At 45.9% G+C, this 16,223-nt stretch overlaps 1 protein-coding gene across 3 annotated transcripts in view; it reads left to right on the top strand.

Annotated features, from left to right (window-relative positions):
* CDH1 (cadherin 1) overlaps nucleotides 1-16,223 on the top strand; it is a 96,439-nt gene that overhangs the window by 54,449 nt on the left and 25,767 nt on the right. For all 3 annotated transcript variants that reach the window (XM_023210272.1, XM_023210273.1, XM_023210274.1), the window contains one exon: nucleotides 12,298-12,521. In XM_023210272.1, the coding sequence (XP_023066040.1) occupies nucleotides 12,298-12,521 (224 nt within the window). The remainder of the gene's footprint in view (nucleotides 1-12,297; nucleotides 12,522-16,223) is intronic.

The following is a 16,223-nucleotide window of genomic DNA, read 5'->3' on the forward strand; positions in this document are numbered from 1 at the left end:
CCCTTTATTCCCTCATAGGCCCTAATATTCCCTAATGTCCTTTATATAGTAAGTTGTCCCGCCTCTCGCATAAAGCCCTTGGAAATTCCTTACCTGCTTATATTTATCTACTACACTTTTCATTCCTGATACTTTTTTTCTTTTTTTGTTTTTGGAGATAGCATCTCAATCTGTCGCCCAGGCTGGAGTCCAGTGGCACAGTCACAGCTCACTGCAGCCTCGACCTCCTGGGCTCAGGTGTTCCTCCTGCCTCAGCCTCCTAAGTAGCTGGGACTACAGACACGCACTCAGTTAATTTTTAATTTGTTGTAGAGATGGGATCTTGCTGTGTTGCTCAGGCTAGTCTCGAATTCCTGGGCTCAGGTGATTCCCTCAGCTTGGCCTCCCAAAGTGCTGGGCTTACAGGCATGAGCTACCATGATTACCTATTGATTTATTTGTTAATTATCTCTTTGACATTGAAATGAAAGCCCCATGAGGTCAGGGACTTTGCTTTGTCCATTGCTGTATTTCTCAGGCCTTAGGATGATGCTTGACAAAGAGAGGAAGGGCTCGCTAAAGATTTACTGAAGGAAGAATCCTTGAAGCAATCCCTCAAAGGAGGTGGGGACGTCTGCCTTTTATATTTTGTTTATTTATTTTTTTGAGATGGAGTCTCTCTCTATTGCCCATGCTGGAGTGCAGTGGCATGATCTCAGCTCACCGCAACCTCCACCTCCCAGATTCAAGCGATTCTCCTGCCTCAGTCTCCCAAGTAGCTGGGACTACAGGTGCACGCCACCACGCCTGGCTAATTTTTTGTATTTTTAATAGAGACAAGGTTTCACCATTTTGCCAGGCTGGTCTCAAACTCCTGACCTCCAGTGATCCACCTGCATCGGCCTCCCAAAGTGCTGGGATTACAGGCTTGAGCCATCGCGCCTGGTTGTCTGCCTTTTATAGAATGGGGGACCTGATGCTTGAAGGAGGTTAAAATAATTTGCCTATGGTGGCACCTATGAAGCAACACTGGGATTTGAACCCACCTCAGTCTGACGCCATTCACACGAATGTAAAAATATAAACACTGACTTTTTTTTCTTTTTTTTTTGAGATTGAATCTCACTGTGTCACCCAGGCTGGAGTGCAGTGGCATGATCCTGGCTTGCTGCAATCTCTGTCTCCCAGATTCAATAATTTTCCTGCCTCAGCCTCCTGAGTAGCTGGGATTACAGGCGCCCACCACCATGCCCAGCTAATTTTTGAATTTTTATAGAGATTGGGTTTCACCATGTTGATCAGGCTGGTCTCAAACTCCCGACCTCAGGTGATCCACCTGCCTCGGCCTCCCAAAGTGCAGTGATTATAGGCATGAGCCACCATACCCGGCCTAAACACTGTCTTTTTTTTTTTTTTTTTTTTGGGGGGGGGGGGATGGAGTCTTGCTCTGTCGCCTGGGCTGGAGGGCAGTGGCGCAATCTCGACTCACTGCAACCTCCACCTCCCGGGTTCAAGCAATTCTCCCGCCTCAGCCTCCCAAGTAGCTGGGATTACAGGCATGCACCACCACGCCCAGCTAATTTTTGTATTTTTAGTAGAGATGGAGTTTCACCATATTGGCCAGGCTGGTCTTGAACTCCTGACCTCAAGTAATCCACCCACCTCAGCCTCCCAAAGTGGTGAGATTACAGGCGTGAGTCAGCACGCCTGGTGACACTGACTTTTAATCAATTCCAGAAGCGTCATTCATGACCCTTCCCCGCCGGGCTGGTTCCTATCAATCCCCGTGGTATTTGCCGACAGAGAAGGAAACAGCATTTGTCCAAGCAGAACCATGGTTGGGAAATCAAAAAGACACCGGTTGCCAGTGTGACCAAGTCGCTTGAGTCATCTTAAACAAAGGGAAAAAGTCAAGGGCGATGGCTTACACCTTTAGCCTTGTTTCTCCCCCTTCACAAAGTAAAGGGTAAAGGGTCCTGGGCTAATTTTTCCTTAATCTTCATTGTAACTGTTTTCTCTCTCCACCCCTGTCTGCTTTGATGGGGACAGAAGCCAAGGGGACTTTGCTCCCTGCTTCCCATCCAGGCAGCGCTCATTGTTGACATCTGTTTTCAGGGTGTAGCTCAGTGAAGACAGAGACGATATATAATTTGTTCTGGGCACATATGTTTGGGGGACATTAGAAGGAACTTGATAAGCTTCATGCAAATAAACTTCCAGTCCCTGGGAACCCATGGGGGTTGCCTGTCAACAGGGGTGCAGGAGCCTCAACTGCCGCCCTGAGAGCACATTGCATGGATGTTGTGGGCACGTTAAGAGGCATGGTTGTGCAACGTGATACTCCAACCTGCTTATCTTCCCTGGAAAAACGTTGCTGTTGACGTTGGCAGTTTAGAGGAACTTTGACTTATTTCAGCTTATGCAAAGTGGTAACATACAGGGAGACCTTTTTGAAACTGAAGTATAACACTTCCTCCTCTGTGTGGCTGGTGAAATATCCTTAGGTTTCTCTGAGGCCTGGAACTGGATTTCCAAGGCTCAGTTTTCATCCAAGAAGAGAGGGAGTGTGTATAACGATGCTTTTGCTGTTATTCTCATTCAAGTTACTCTCCAACTGCCCTATTCTTTTGTGAGAAGTAACTTCTCAGTATCCATTCAGCCAGTAGATTTGTGAATGGCTCATCAGTACTAACAGACAGGCTGCCTGGTGAGTCCTGGCGGCTAAGTAGTATCAGACCACAGCTTCCATCACTTCGTAGCTATGCAACTTGGTTAAGTTCATCTCTGTTTCCCCATTTATAAGAAAGGGATACAGCCAGGCGCGGTTGCTCACGCCTGTAATCCCAGTACTCTGGGAGGCCGAGGTGGGTGGATCACAAGGTCAGAAGATCAAGACCATCCTGGCTAACGCGGTGAAACCCCGTCTCTACTAAAAATAAAAAATAATTTAGCCGGGTGTGGTGGTGGGTACCTGTAGTTGCAGCTACTCCGGAGGTTGAGGCAGAATGGCGTGAACCTGGGAGGCGGAGCTTGCAGTGAGCCGAGATCACCCCACTGCTCCAGCCTGGGCAACAGAGCGAGACTCTGTGTCAAAAAAAAAAAAAGGGGGGGAGGGGGGATGCTGGCCAGGCACAGTGGCTCACGCCTGTAATCCTAGCACTTGGGGAAGCCAAGGCGGATGGATCGCTCAAGGCCAGGAGTTTAGGACCAGCCTGACCAAGATGGTGAAACCTCGTCTCTAGTGAAAAAATACAAAATTAGCTGGGCAGGATGGCGCATGCCTGTAATCCCAGCCACTTGGGAGGCTGAGGCAGGAGAATCCCTTGAACCCGAGAGGCAGAAGTTGCAGTGAACTGAGATTACACCGCTGCACTCCAGTGTGGGCAACAGAGCAAGACTCTGTCTCAAAAAAAAGAAAAAGATGGGGGAATGCTAAAATCCCTACCACACAGGACTGCTTTATCTAATAAGGATATAGATTGTTGTTGTTGTCCATAGTTTTGTTTTTGTTTTTTGACACAAGGTCTCACTCTGTTGCCCAGGCTGAGTGCAGTGCTGCCATCACAGCTCACTACAGCCTCGACCGACTGGGCACAAGCAATCCTCTTGTCTCAGCCTCCCGAGTAACTGGGACTACAGGCACACACCACTGCTCCCAGCTAATTTTTGACTTTTTGAGTTTTTTAGAGAGACATGGTCTTGCTATATTGCCCAGGGTGGTCTCAAACTCCTGGACACAAGCAATCCTCTTGCCTCTGCCTCCCAAAGTGTTGGGTTACAGGCATGAGCCACCATACCCAGCCTTGCCCATAGTTCTTAGTAGCAAATGGACACACACCATTAGAGACTTATCAAGTGAGAGTCAGTCTTCTTGGTGGAACTTGAAAGTCCTTTTCAACATGCCCCAAGTGTGGACAAACTGGAGGCCTGATTGTTCATTCCTTTATATTTTTATTTTTAAAAATTCGTTATTTTAATTTTTATTACTATAATTTTAGAGATGGGGTCTTGCTTTGTCACCTAGGGTGGAGTGTGATGGTACAATCGTAGCACACTGCAGCCTCCAACTCCTGGGCTCAAACAACCTTTCTGCCTCAGCCTCCCTAATATCTGGGACTATAGGTGCACCAGCATGCCGGGCTAACTTTTTAGATTTTCTGTTTTTGGTAGAAAATGAGGCTTCTCTATGTTGTTCATGCTAGTCTTGCATTTGTAAACATAGAATTACATTTTCTGCTGAGCATGAGTGCTCAATAAACCTGTAATCTTTACGGATTTCATGAACACTCATTAAAAGAACACATACCAGAATCCCCAGTGTCATCTAAGAAAATAGCCTGGAAGGAAATCTTATAGGCAGCAGTATCTGTGGAGATGGAGTTAGAAACACTATCCCTAACCAGCAAAAAGAAAAATACCTAACTAGCTGAATGAGGCTGTCTTCCCAGGATTTCTTTCTTCCATCAAGTTAGATTTCATTTTTTTTTTTTTTAATTTAAGAGATGGGGTCTCACTATGTTGCCCAGGCTAGTCTCAAACTCCTGGGCTCAAGTGATCCCCCTGCCTTGGCCTTGCAAAATACTAAGATTACAGGTGTGAGCCACCATGCCTGGCTAGTTCTCTGATTTTTTGTTTTTTTTTTTTTTTTTGAGATAGAGTCTTGTTCTGTTGCTTATACTGGAGTGGAATGGCGCAATCTCGGCTCACTGCAACCTCTGCCTCCTGTGTTCGAGCAATTCTCCTGTCCCAGCCTCCTGAGTAGCTGGGATTACAGGCACCTGCCACAACTCCTGGCTAGTTTTTCATATTTTTAGTAGAGACAGGCTTTCACCATGTTGACCAGGCTGGTCTTGAACTCCTGACCTCGGGTGATCCACCTGCCTTGGCCTCCCAAAGTGCTGGGATTATAGGCATGAGCCACCACACCCAGCCAGTTCTCTGATCTTGTCCTCCAGTTTTTGTGCATAACTGAGGCTGAGCTCTCAAGTTCAAATGGTCTTTGAATAAAGCTAAATGCAGGCCGGGTGCGGTAGCTCACGCCTATAATCCCAGCACTTTGGGAGGCCGAGGTGGGTGGATCATGAGGTCAGGAGTTCGAGGTCATCCTGGCCAACATGGTGAAACCCCATCTCTACTAAAAATACAAAAAATTAGCGGGGCGTGGTGGCGGGTGCCTGTAATTCCAGCTACTCGGGAGGCAGGAGAATGGCTTGAACCTGGGAGGCGGAGGTTGCAGTGAGTTGAGATCCTGCCATTGCACTCCAACCCGGGCAATGGTGCGAGATTCTGTCTTAAAAAAAAAATTGCTAAATGCGGTATTCTTGGTGTTTGCTGTGGGAAAGAGGGAGGCAGTCCATAATGCGCCCTTTGTGTGCAGCGTGGGCAAAACACTGCTTCCAACTAGTTGTGTCTAAGACACTGGGTTATTCCACTGGTTACCAAATAACTCCACTATGGTTTGCTGCCTTTCATAGCAGGCCCCTGCCCTTAAAACCCAACATCTTCTGAAAATAATATAGAGGCTTTTGAGACTATCTTGTTTCTACCTACTCACATTCCAGTTATGGGACCCAGGCGGGCGTGGGAGAAGAAACGGGATCGTCAAAGTGGGACTGTTCCGTGTGGCATGATGGCAATTTCAAGCAAGGAATGTTGCTGAGGGCTCAGAGCCTGCCCCGGGACCAAAAGCTTTTCATGAACTTGGGTTTCTTTTGTATTTGAACATCAGTCATCTCTCTTGTGGTCCTCTCTTGAAAGCTACTTTTGCCCAGTAGGCTAGAAAATGGGGCACTATAGGTTTAATAACAGCATGCAGGGGTCGCAGGGTGTTAAAAACACTTTTTAGAAGACATTCTTCCTAGTTTTTGTCATAAAAAAGGAAAAAAAAGGAATTCTTTCTAATTGTAACAGGCAATGTAGTACAAGGATATATAAGGAAAATATGTTGTTGTTGTTTTTAAACTGTCTCCTGGCCAGGCACAATACTTGTATCTGTAATCCCAGCACTTTGGGAGGCCGAGATCGGTGGATTGCTTGAGGCCAGGAGTTCAAGACCAGCCTGGGCAACATGGCAAAACCCCATCTAGTCTTGTAAACATAAAATTACATTTTCTGCTGAAATACAAAAAATACAAAAATTAGCTGGGTGTAGCAGTGCATGCTTAAAATAGAGCATGGCACATTGATATTCTACACATGTTTAAAATACTAATAAAATAGGCCAAGCATGGTGGCTCCTGCCTATAATCCCAGAACTTTGGGAGGCTGAGGCAGGCAGATCACCTGAGACCAGAAGTTCAAGACCAGGCTGGGCATCATAGCGAGACCCTGTCCCTACAAACAATAATAAAAAATTAGCTGCAGTGGTGTATACCTGTAGTCTCAGCTACTCTGGAGGATAGGTGGGAGGATGGTTTGAGCCCAGGAAGCTGAGGCTGCGGTGAGCCAGCGTTTGTGCCACTGCACTTTAGCCTGGGTGACAGTAAAACCGTTTCTCAAAAAATGAAAATGAGGCTGGGCGCAGTGATTCACTTCTGTAATCCCAGCACTTTGGGAGGCCAAAGCGGGAAGATTGCTTGAGCCCAGGAGTTTGAGACCAGCCTGGGCAACATAGTCAGACCCCATCTCTACAAAAAATAAAATTAGCCAGGCATGGTGGCATGTACCTGTAGCCACAGCTACTCGGGAGGCTGAAGCAGGAGGATTGCTTGAGCCCAGAAAGCCAAGGCTGCAGTGAGCAGTGTTTGCACCACTGCATTCCAACCTGAGTGACAGAGACTTGTCTCAAAAAGCACACAAATAAAATATGAATAAAATAGTTGACAAAAGCTAGTTGAAGCTTAGTTGAGGCTGCAGTTTTTGATGATGGCGATGATATTGTTGTGGTGAAAAGACTTTCCCAGCCGGGCGCAGTGGCTCGCACCTATAATCCCAGCACTTTGGGAGGCAGAGGCGGGTGGATCACTTGAGGTCAGGATTTTGAGACCAGGCTGGCCAACATGGTGAAACCTTGTCTCTACTAAAACTACAAAAATTAGCTGGGTTGCTGGGCACGGTGGCTCACGCCTGTAATCCCAGCACTTTGGGAGGCCGAGGCGGGCGGATCACGAGGTCAGGAGATCGAGACCATCCTGGCGAACGCGGTGAAACCCTGTCTCTACTAAAAATACAAAAAAATTAGCTGGGTGTAGTGGCTGGCGCCTGTAGTCCCAGCTGCTCGGGAGGCTGAGGCAGGAGAATGGCTTGAGCCCAGGAGGTGGAGGTTGCAGTGAGCTGAGATCGCGCCACTGCATTCCAGCCTGGGCGACAGAACGAGACTCCATCTCAAAAAAAAAAAAAAATTAGCTGGGCATGGTGGTGGGCACCTGTAATCCTGGCTACTCAGGAGGCTGAAGCAGGAGAATCGCTTGAACCTGGGAGGCAGAGGTTGCAGTGAGCTGAGATTGCATCATTGCACTCTAGCCTGGGTGACAGAGTGAGACGCCATCTAAAAAAAAAAAAAAAAACTTTCCCACATAGAGATGGCCAGTAGTGGGGTCTTAGCTTTTTTTATTGGGATTTGGTTTTTACACCAAGTGACCAAATAAGTTTATGAAAGGTGGGCATGCTGGGTTAAAGAATACTTAGACCCTTGTTAGCTTTATTTTTGTTAGCTTTTTTTATGGACATGCCGAAATATACCCAGTCCCCATGTACTGATCCTCTAGTTTCAACATTTTGCTATTCTTCTTTCCTCCCACTTGCTGGGCTCAGAGACAGCCCAGCCCTTGCCACGGCGACATTGAGCTTCCCAGAGCCTTCCTGGAGCTGGAGAACCTTTCAGTCTTTCCTGTAATTTCCTATAATCAGCCTAGGGGATCAGCTTGTGTGGGGAGATAATGAGTCTTATGAACACCTGGAATTCAGGTTGGGGCTCCCCGTCATACTGTCACTTCTCAAAGGGTAGGGCTTAACCGCCATTCAGATGAGGTGCCCCAAAGCAGGTTAAGTGCCTTGGATCAAGTTATTTGCAAAACCCTTTTCATTTTTTCAGGCCACCACCCTTGGCAAGTCCAATCATGCTTGTCTCAGCTTTCACTGCCTGGATTTGGGAAGGCTGGAGAAAGGAATTCAGTGCAGTCCTCATTCCCTGTTTACGTGACAAGCCCCTAAAAATGACCCAGTTGTCTTATTACTTCTACTGGGGATTGGGGAGGGCTCTTTGAAGAGCATCTGGTTTTGCTAGTTTGAAAAGAAATTCCTATTTTAGACTTAAAAGGATGGTATCTGTCCATCCTTTAAGGACTTGGCATTTCTTCTTGATTCTTTCATCATCTTATGGCTCAGCTGTTCAGTTAACAAATACTTATCTATCCAAATACACAACAATAATAGTCACCTTTTCTATTTCCATTACTTTTTAACTTAGAAAATGTCATCCCATTCACTGTCTTGGTCTTCACAAAATCCTGAAGAGGTAGGCTCAAACAGTGGCAGTAACCTTTATGTTATAGTAGAGAAAGCCAAGGCCCTTAGAGGTTTACTCATTTCCTAAGGCCACCTAGCAAGAACATGGCAGAATCTGGGTTTATAATCCCGTCGCAGACCCTGGATCCAGCCCTTCCTTCCTCTGTCTTACCATCATTTATTATGGCTCCCCATGCTCACTCCATCCTTCTCTTCAAGTTGTGGAAGTGAGTTGTAGACCCAGTCTAAGGGCTGAGAAGGTAGGGGTTGGGGCATGGTGGTGATTTTTTCTTTTTTTCTTTTCTTTTTTTTTTTTTTAATGAACTGAGAGGGAGGGTCAGGTGGGTGACTCTTTGAATGACACAGCTCCCTTCCTATGAATGAACTCTTCCTGGTTTGGTTGCTCAGTTGATTTGCCAGGTACCAGACTCCCAGCTATTGCATGAGGTAGTCTCCATTCTCAGTCTTGGGATCCTAGCTTGGAGGCATAATCTTCCTTTTAAAAATAACCAAGATTGGGGCCGGGCACGGTGACTCACTCATGTAATCCCAGCACTTCGGGAGGCCGAGGCGGGTGGATCACCTGAGGTCAGGAGTTTGAGACCAGCCTGGACAACATGGCAAAACCCTGTCTCTACTAAAATTACAAAAATTAGCCAGGTGTTGTGGCACACGCCTGTAATCCCAGGAGGCTGAGGTAGGAGAATCGCTTGAACCCAGGAGGTGGAGGTTGCAGTGAGCTAAGATTGTGCCACTGCACTCCAGCCTGGGCAACAGAGCAAGACTGTCTCAAAAAAAATAAAATAAAAAATAAAAACCAAGGTTGGCTGGGCACACTGACTCACGCCTGTCATCCTAGCACTTTGGGAGGTCGAGGCAGGAAGACTGGTTGAGCCCAGGAGTTCTAGACCAGCCTGGGTAACATAACAAGACCCCATCTCTATGAAAAATATTATTAAAAAAAAAAAAAAGCCTTAATAGGGTCTCTCCAGAGAGAGGAAGAGCCAATCATGAGACTAACCCATGTTAAAGACCTGTGTCAGCTCTGCTGTTTAATAGTTACGGGATGTCAGGTAAATTTCTTTACCTCTGTGAGCCTCAGTTTTGTCTTCAAAATGGAGAAAATCGGGTACTTTCCCTCTCACCCCACAAAGGTGGTCTTACTTTTCTCTGGCAAGGGCAGGGCTGTTGGCTTCAGAAATGTTTGCAAGGGTGGCCCCTGGTGGAAGAAATGAGAACCGCTGCCCAGGCGTCAGGGATGGCTTCAGGGCTGTCTGGCAGAAACCTGATCTTCATGTCTAGCCTTGTAAGATAGGACAGCAGGAATTTTTATAAAAGAGCACTTGGATGAAATAGAAATTCCATCGGACAATTATTTGAAAGGGAGGAAAACAGGCCAAGCTGAGAGTTTCCTAGAATGAATGATCTTATCGACTGTTCCCCTCTGCCTGGAAGCCTCTTTGAGTCAGACTTCTGCAAGGCTGGCTCCTTCAGGTCCCAGCTCAGATGGTCCTACCTCAGAAAGGCCTGCCCTCACCGTTGCAATAGATGTTACATCTTCAGCAAACTCCCTTCTCCTCTGCCACTCTTATATCACCCTCTTTTATTTTAATTTCTTTCCATTACTTACCACTGCCTGAAATTATAAGTTCCTGTCTTTGTCCATCTCTTCCTCAGTAGTGTAAGCTCAATGACAGCAAGAACCTTAATTATCTTCGTCATGATTTGTCCTCACAGACCAACACAGTGTCTGGCATAGAGCTTGATGGTTACCTATTTGAATGGGTCCTTTGAGATTCTAATGTATAGTGTAGATGCTTCAACCACAGCTTCTCCAGCTTTAGGGTAATAATACTTTTTAAAGTTTTAATTACTTTATTTATTTTTTGAGATAGAGTCTCGCTCTGTTGCCCAGGCTGTAGTGCAGTGGCGCCATCTCAGCTCACTGCAACCTCCACCTTCCAGGTTCAAGAGATTCTCCTGTCTCAGCTTCCCAAGTAGCTAGAATTACAAGCGCCCGCCACTACACCTGGCTAATGTTTGTGTGTGTGTGTGTGTGTGTGTGTGTGTGTGTGTGTGTTTGGTAGAGACAGGGTTTTTGCCATGTTGGCTAGGCTGGCCTCAAACTCCTGACCTCAAGTGATCTGTCCACCTCAGCCTCCCAAAGTGCTGGGGTTACAGTCATGAGCTACTGTGCCCAGCTTTTTTTTTTTTTTTTTTTTTTTTTGACAGGATCTCACTCTGTTGCCTAGGCTGGAGTGCAGTGGTGTGATCATGGCTCGTTGCCACCTCAATCTTCTGGGCTCAAGTGATCCTCCCACTTCATCTTCTCAAGTAGCTGGAACCACAGCTGTGTACCACCACGGCCAGCTAATTTTATTTTTATTTTTTTGTAGAGATAGGGTCTCCTTATGTAGCTCAGGATGGTCTCAAGTTCTTAGGCTCAAATGATCCACCCGCCTCAGCCTCCCAAAGTGCTAGAATTACAGGCATGAGCCACTGTGCCTGGCCGATATTAATACTTTTAAAAGTTTTAATACTTTAATAGCTATAGAGCTTTAAGTAGTTTTGTCTCTAAGCCATTGATCATAATGTTCTCCACCCAAGTAGTCCTTTTCTGTCTTTTGCATTTGTCTTGCTACCCTGCATGATCAGGTTAAAGATTGTTTCCTATGAAACCTTCACCATCTCTCCAAACTGACAGTGATTAGTTGATCAGTTTCTCCTCTGTGCCCTAGGTTGCAAGTAGGTAACACCTCTTTGTTCCTCAGACAATATTCATGTAATCAGCACTCAGTAACTATTGACTTATCAGTGACTTTTGTGGAATACTCATGGGGGCTGAATCAATGATTAATCAAAGCTACATTTGTCTTAAAATTTTTGTTTAACAAACTATTATAATGCTTATTATGTGCAAGGCGCTGTTCTATGTACCTTAAAACAATCCTAGTAGATAGTTACTATTGTTGCCATCATTCTACAGATAGGTAGACTGAGGCACAGAGAGGTTAAGTAACTTGCCCGAAGTCACAGAGCTCATAAGTGGCAGAGCTGGGACTTAAACCAGGCAGTTTGGACCAGAGTCTACTTTTAACCATTACTGCATGCATGCTGGCTGTCTCATTATCTGCCACTGTTGTTCTAAATGTAAATGGCTTATTTAAATGTAGGTTACCCAGAGCATCTCACTGTACCTTAGGCACTAACTTCTGGGTACAATAGGTCTTCAGTCTCAGTTATTTTAGTGATCTGTTCTCATGCTGACTGACAAGGGCCATTGGACAGAGCAGCCTCTTTTTTTCGTTGTTATTGAAAAAGAGAAATTACTTTCGTCTTTTTTGAGTCTTACTCTGTTGCCCAGGCTGGAGTGCAGTGGTGCGATCTTGGCTCACTGCAACCTCCGCCTCCCAGGTTCAAGCGATTCTCCTGCCTCAGCCTCCCGAGTAGCTGGGATTACAGGCACCTACCACCACGCCTGGCTAATTTTTGTACTTCTAGTAGAGATGGGGTTTCACCATGTTGGACCAGGCTGGTCTCAAGCTCCTGACCTCAAGTGACCCACCCACCTCAGCCTCCCAAAGTGCTGGGATTACAGGCATGAGCCCCCACACCCAGCCGATAAGTTACTTTCCAGACAAGATAATATTTCAATTGACAAGAAGATGAGAAAGAAATCAGAGCACAAGGAAGTCATCCTGTAATTGTGAAGAACATTATGGTGATAGCTTTGTTGTTCTGTCACTGGATTATGGTTTGTTTTGGTTGTGTTTGGTTTTGTGGGAGGCTTCCCACAAGTTTGCTCTTTGGAGAAGGAATGCTCTTGTCTTTAATCTATCCAATTTCCTAATCTCTGTGATTTCTGTCCTGCAGTGAGTTTTGAAGATTGCACCGGTCGACAAAGGACAGCCTTTTTTTCCCTCGACACCCGATTCAAAGTGGGCCCAGACGGTGTGATTACAGTCAAAAGGCCTCTACAGTTTCATAACCCACAGATCCATTTCTTGGTCTACGCCTGGGACTCCACCTACAGAAAGTTTTCCACCAAAGTCACGCTGAATACAGTGGGGCACCACAGCCGCACCCCGCCCCTTCATGTATGTTGGCATTTTTCTGAGAAGTTCACTGTTGTTTTAGTGCGCTATCTGATCCAGGTTTCTCAGCCTTGGTACCGTTGCCATTTTGGACTGAATGATTTTGTGTTGCAGGGGTTGTCCTGTGCACCATGTAGGATGTTTAGCAAGCATCCCTGGCCTTAACTGGTTAGACACCAGTAGCACTTCCACCACTTGTGACAACCCAAAGTGTCTCCACATGTTGCCAATGGCCCCTGGGGGGACAAATCAGCCCCAGTTGAGAGCTCTTGGTCTAACTGAATCATTCTTGCTGGGGTTTTTGGGGTGTGGGGATTGGGTAGTGTGGAAGAGTGGTAAAGGCCTGGATACCGTCTGGGACTGAATCTCAGCTGTGCCATTTACTACTTGGATAACGTTGGAGGAATTATGTCACCTGTCTATGCTTGAGCTTCCTTATCTGTAAAATGGGGATAATAGTGAGGATGGAATGAATTAATGCATGTGAAATGCTAAAAGTACGCAAAGCATAATTAGTCATTGTTAGCTATCTTTACCACTCCCCTCCTGGGGGAAGAAGAATGAATGAGAGCTGGATTCTTCTTCTCTCTCTCTTTTTTTTTTTTAAGACGTAGTCTCACTCTGTGGCCCAGGCTGGAGTGCAGTGGTGCGACTCACAGCAAACTCCACCTCCCCAGTTCAAGTGATTCTCCTGCCTCAGCCTCCTGAGTAGCTGGGATGACAGGTGCCCGCTCCACACCTGGCTAATTTTTGTATTTTTAGTAGAGGCAAGGTTTCACCATGTTGGCCAGGCTGGTCTCGAATTCCTGACCTCAAATGATCTGCCTGCCTCGGCCTCCCAAAGTGCTGGGATTACAGGAGTGAGCCACCGTGCCTGGCCGAGAGCTGGATTCTCTGATCATTTTGCTTTTTGTGCTTCCAGTAAGAAGAGTCTTGGCAAAGCAAGAGAAGAACCAGTGGGCAGCTCTTGCCCCATTAGACTGTAACCTCCACAAGACCCTTTCCCATGGTATTTGCAGTGCCTAGCCTTAGGTCTGGCCCATACCAGGAAGAGACAAACAGATGAATTGGCCATGAATGGAAGGATGGATGGATGTCTGCCTAGGTTCTTGGCAGGAATGTTTCTAAGGGTTGTTACTCGAAGCGAGTTTCTCAAGTGCTCCCATGGTGCTTCCTACTGAAATGTCTCTCTGGGGGATATTCTGGTTGTGTCCTGCTTACTGCTTTGGAAGTGTGGAATGTGTTGTAAGTGCCAGGGCCAGTAAGGTTGGCATTTTTTTTCTCCCTGAAGACTCTTGATATTCTTGGAACTTAATGGTCCTCCTGATCTGATTTTTCTCCCTGGTGTAATTAGACCAGAAAAATGAGGAGTCTAATACTATAGGACTATATTAACATAGTTCCTTGACTCAGAGTCTCCAAGGGACCCCATCATTCATGTGAAAAAATTTCAGCACAGTGAGTCCTTGCCAGGCAGCTGTGTGTGGAAGCCTCTTATGATCCAGAGACAGTTTTATTTTTTTAGAGACAGAGTCTTGTTCTGTCTCCCAGACTGGAGGGCAGTGGTGCAATTTTGGCTCACGGACACTTCCGCCTCCCAGGTTCAAACAATTCTTCTGCCTCAACCTCTCAAGTAGCTAGGATTATAGGCGCCTGCCACCACGCCTGGCTAATTTTTGTATTTTTAGTAGAGATGGTTTCACCATGTTGGCCAGGCTGGTCTCGATCTTCCCACCTCAGCCTCCCAAAGTGCTGGGATTATGGGTTTGAGCCACTGTGCCTGGCTGCAGAGACAGTTTTGAGCTTGGGTCTTCAACTTTTCTTCCACATCTCTTGAACTTTGTGTCTGCCTCCATGTCTGCTGTATCAGGATTGGTTGGGTTCAAGTACGTGTTAGATAAATCTCCCAATTGTCGTGGTTTATGCAAAATACTCTCAAGTTAAGGAAGCCCTAGGGTAAGCTGTGCCCAGTATGGAGACTTGATAGTCATCAAGAGTCCAGGTTCCCCCTTTCCTTTTTGTTCCGTCATCTTCAGCACATGACTTCATCCTCAAGGAGACGTCATGATCCCAGATGGCTGCTGGAGCTCCAGTCATCATGTCTTTGTTTTTTTTTTTTTTTTTAAATCGTGTTTATTCTAGGCAAGAAGAAGGAGAAAGGAGAAGCATACAAATGCATTACTTAGTTATCTGTCTGCCTTTTAAGAAACCTTTGTGGAATTCTCCTCAAGCAACACTTGAGAAACACTGGCCAAAACTTAGCCTCATGACCACATCTAGCTACACGTGCAGTCTAGGGAATGTAGTCTTATATGAATACATTTCTGAAACGTATATCCCAGAATTAGAAAATTGAGATATATATTGGGGAGATAGGCTTTTATTTTGTTTTTAATCAGAAACAAAGAATGGATATTGGGTGGTAGGTAGCAGATTCTGCCTCAGTTGGTTTGAGATTCACCTTGGTTTGTCTCTATAGTTCAAAGGATCCTTCTGGAACCAGATGGTACTGTAATTAGATGGCAGTCTTACCTCGCTTTCAATATATATTTATTAATTTTCAACTTTTTTATAAAACAACATATCCAGGTAACAAAATTTTTTTTTTTTTTGGAGACAGAGTCTTGCTCTGTCACTCAGGCTGGAGCACAGTCTTGGGAGCACAGCTCACTGCAGCCTTGACCTCCCAGGCTCAAGCAATCCTCCTGCCTCAATCTTCCATGTAGCTGGGACCACAGGGTGCACCGCCATGCCCAGCTAATTTTTAATTTTTATTATTATTATTATTATTATTTTTTGTAGAGATAGGGTCTCACCTTGTTGTGCAGGCTCACTAAATTTGTATAAGAATAGATCTTAGTCTCTAGTTCTTTCACCTTATTTGGGTGAGTTTTCTCAGTCTGGCATCCTTCTTTTCTTTTCTTCCCTTTCCCCTTCCCTTCCTTTTGTGTTTTTAGTAGAGACGGAGTTTTACTGTGTTGGCCAGGCTGGTCTTGAGCTCCTGACCTCCAGCAGTCCACCTGCCTTGGCCTCCCAAAGTGCTGGGATTACAGGCGTGTGCCGCCGCGCCCCACCTGGTATCCTATTTTTCTGAGGAATCAGTTCTGTGTGCAGTATTTTCAGGCATGACTCCCTTTCATTTCACGCATGAAAATGTTAGTGTTATGTTTTGCCAGCACAGTGTTCATCATTATTCATTCTCTGAAAATACTCCACAGTCCTAATGTCAGCAAGGTGTGCATGTTCCTTTCCTTTTCAATGTGATAACTGGGTTTGCATTCATTCATGAGTGCCCATGTGCTCACCATGGCTGTGCAAGGTAGCTGGGTTTTGTTGATGTTGTTGTTTTGTTTGTTTTTGGTTTTTTTTGAGATGGAGTTTCACTCTTGTCACCCAGGCTAGAGTGCAGTGGCATATCTCGTTCACTGCAACCTCCACCTCCTGGATTTAAGCAATTCCCCTGCTTCAACCTCCCGAGTAGCTGGGATTACAGGTGTGCACCACCACGCCCAGCTAATTTTTGTATTATTAGTAGAAATGGGTTTCACCATGTTGGCCAGGCTGGTCTCGAGCTCACCTCAGGTGATCCACCCACCTTGGCCTCCCAAAGGAAAAAGCCTGCTGGGATTACAGGCATGAGCCACTGCGCCTAGTGAAGGTAGCTGTTTTAAGGCTTAGGATACAGTGGTTTTTCTGGGGTTGTTT

This window comes from Piliocolobus tephrosceles, chromosome 17 (genome assembly GCF_002776525.5).
Source record: "Piliocolobus tephrosceles isolate RC106 chromosome 17, ASM277652v3, whole genome shotgun sequence".
In the NCBI taxonomy this organism is placed as follows: Eukaryota; Metazoa; Chordata; class Mammalia; order Primates; family Cercopithecidae; genus Piliocolobus; species Piliocolobus tephrosceles.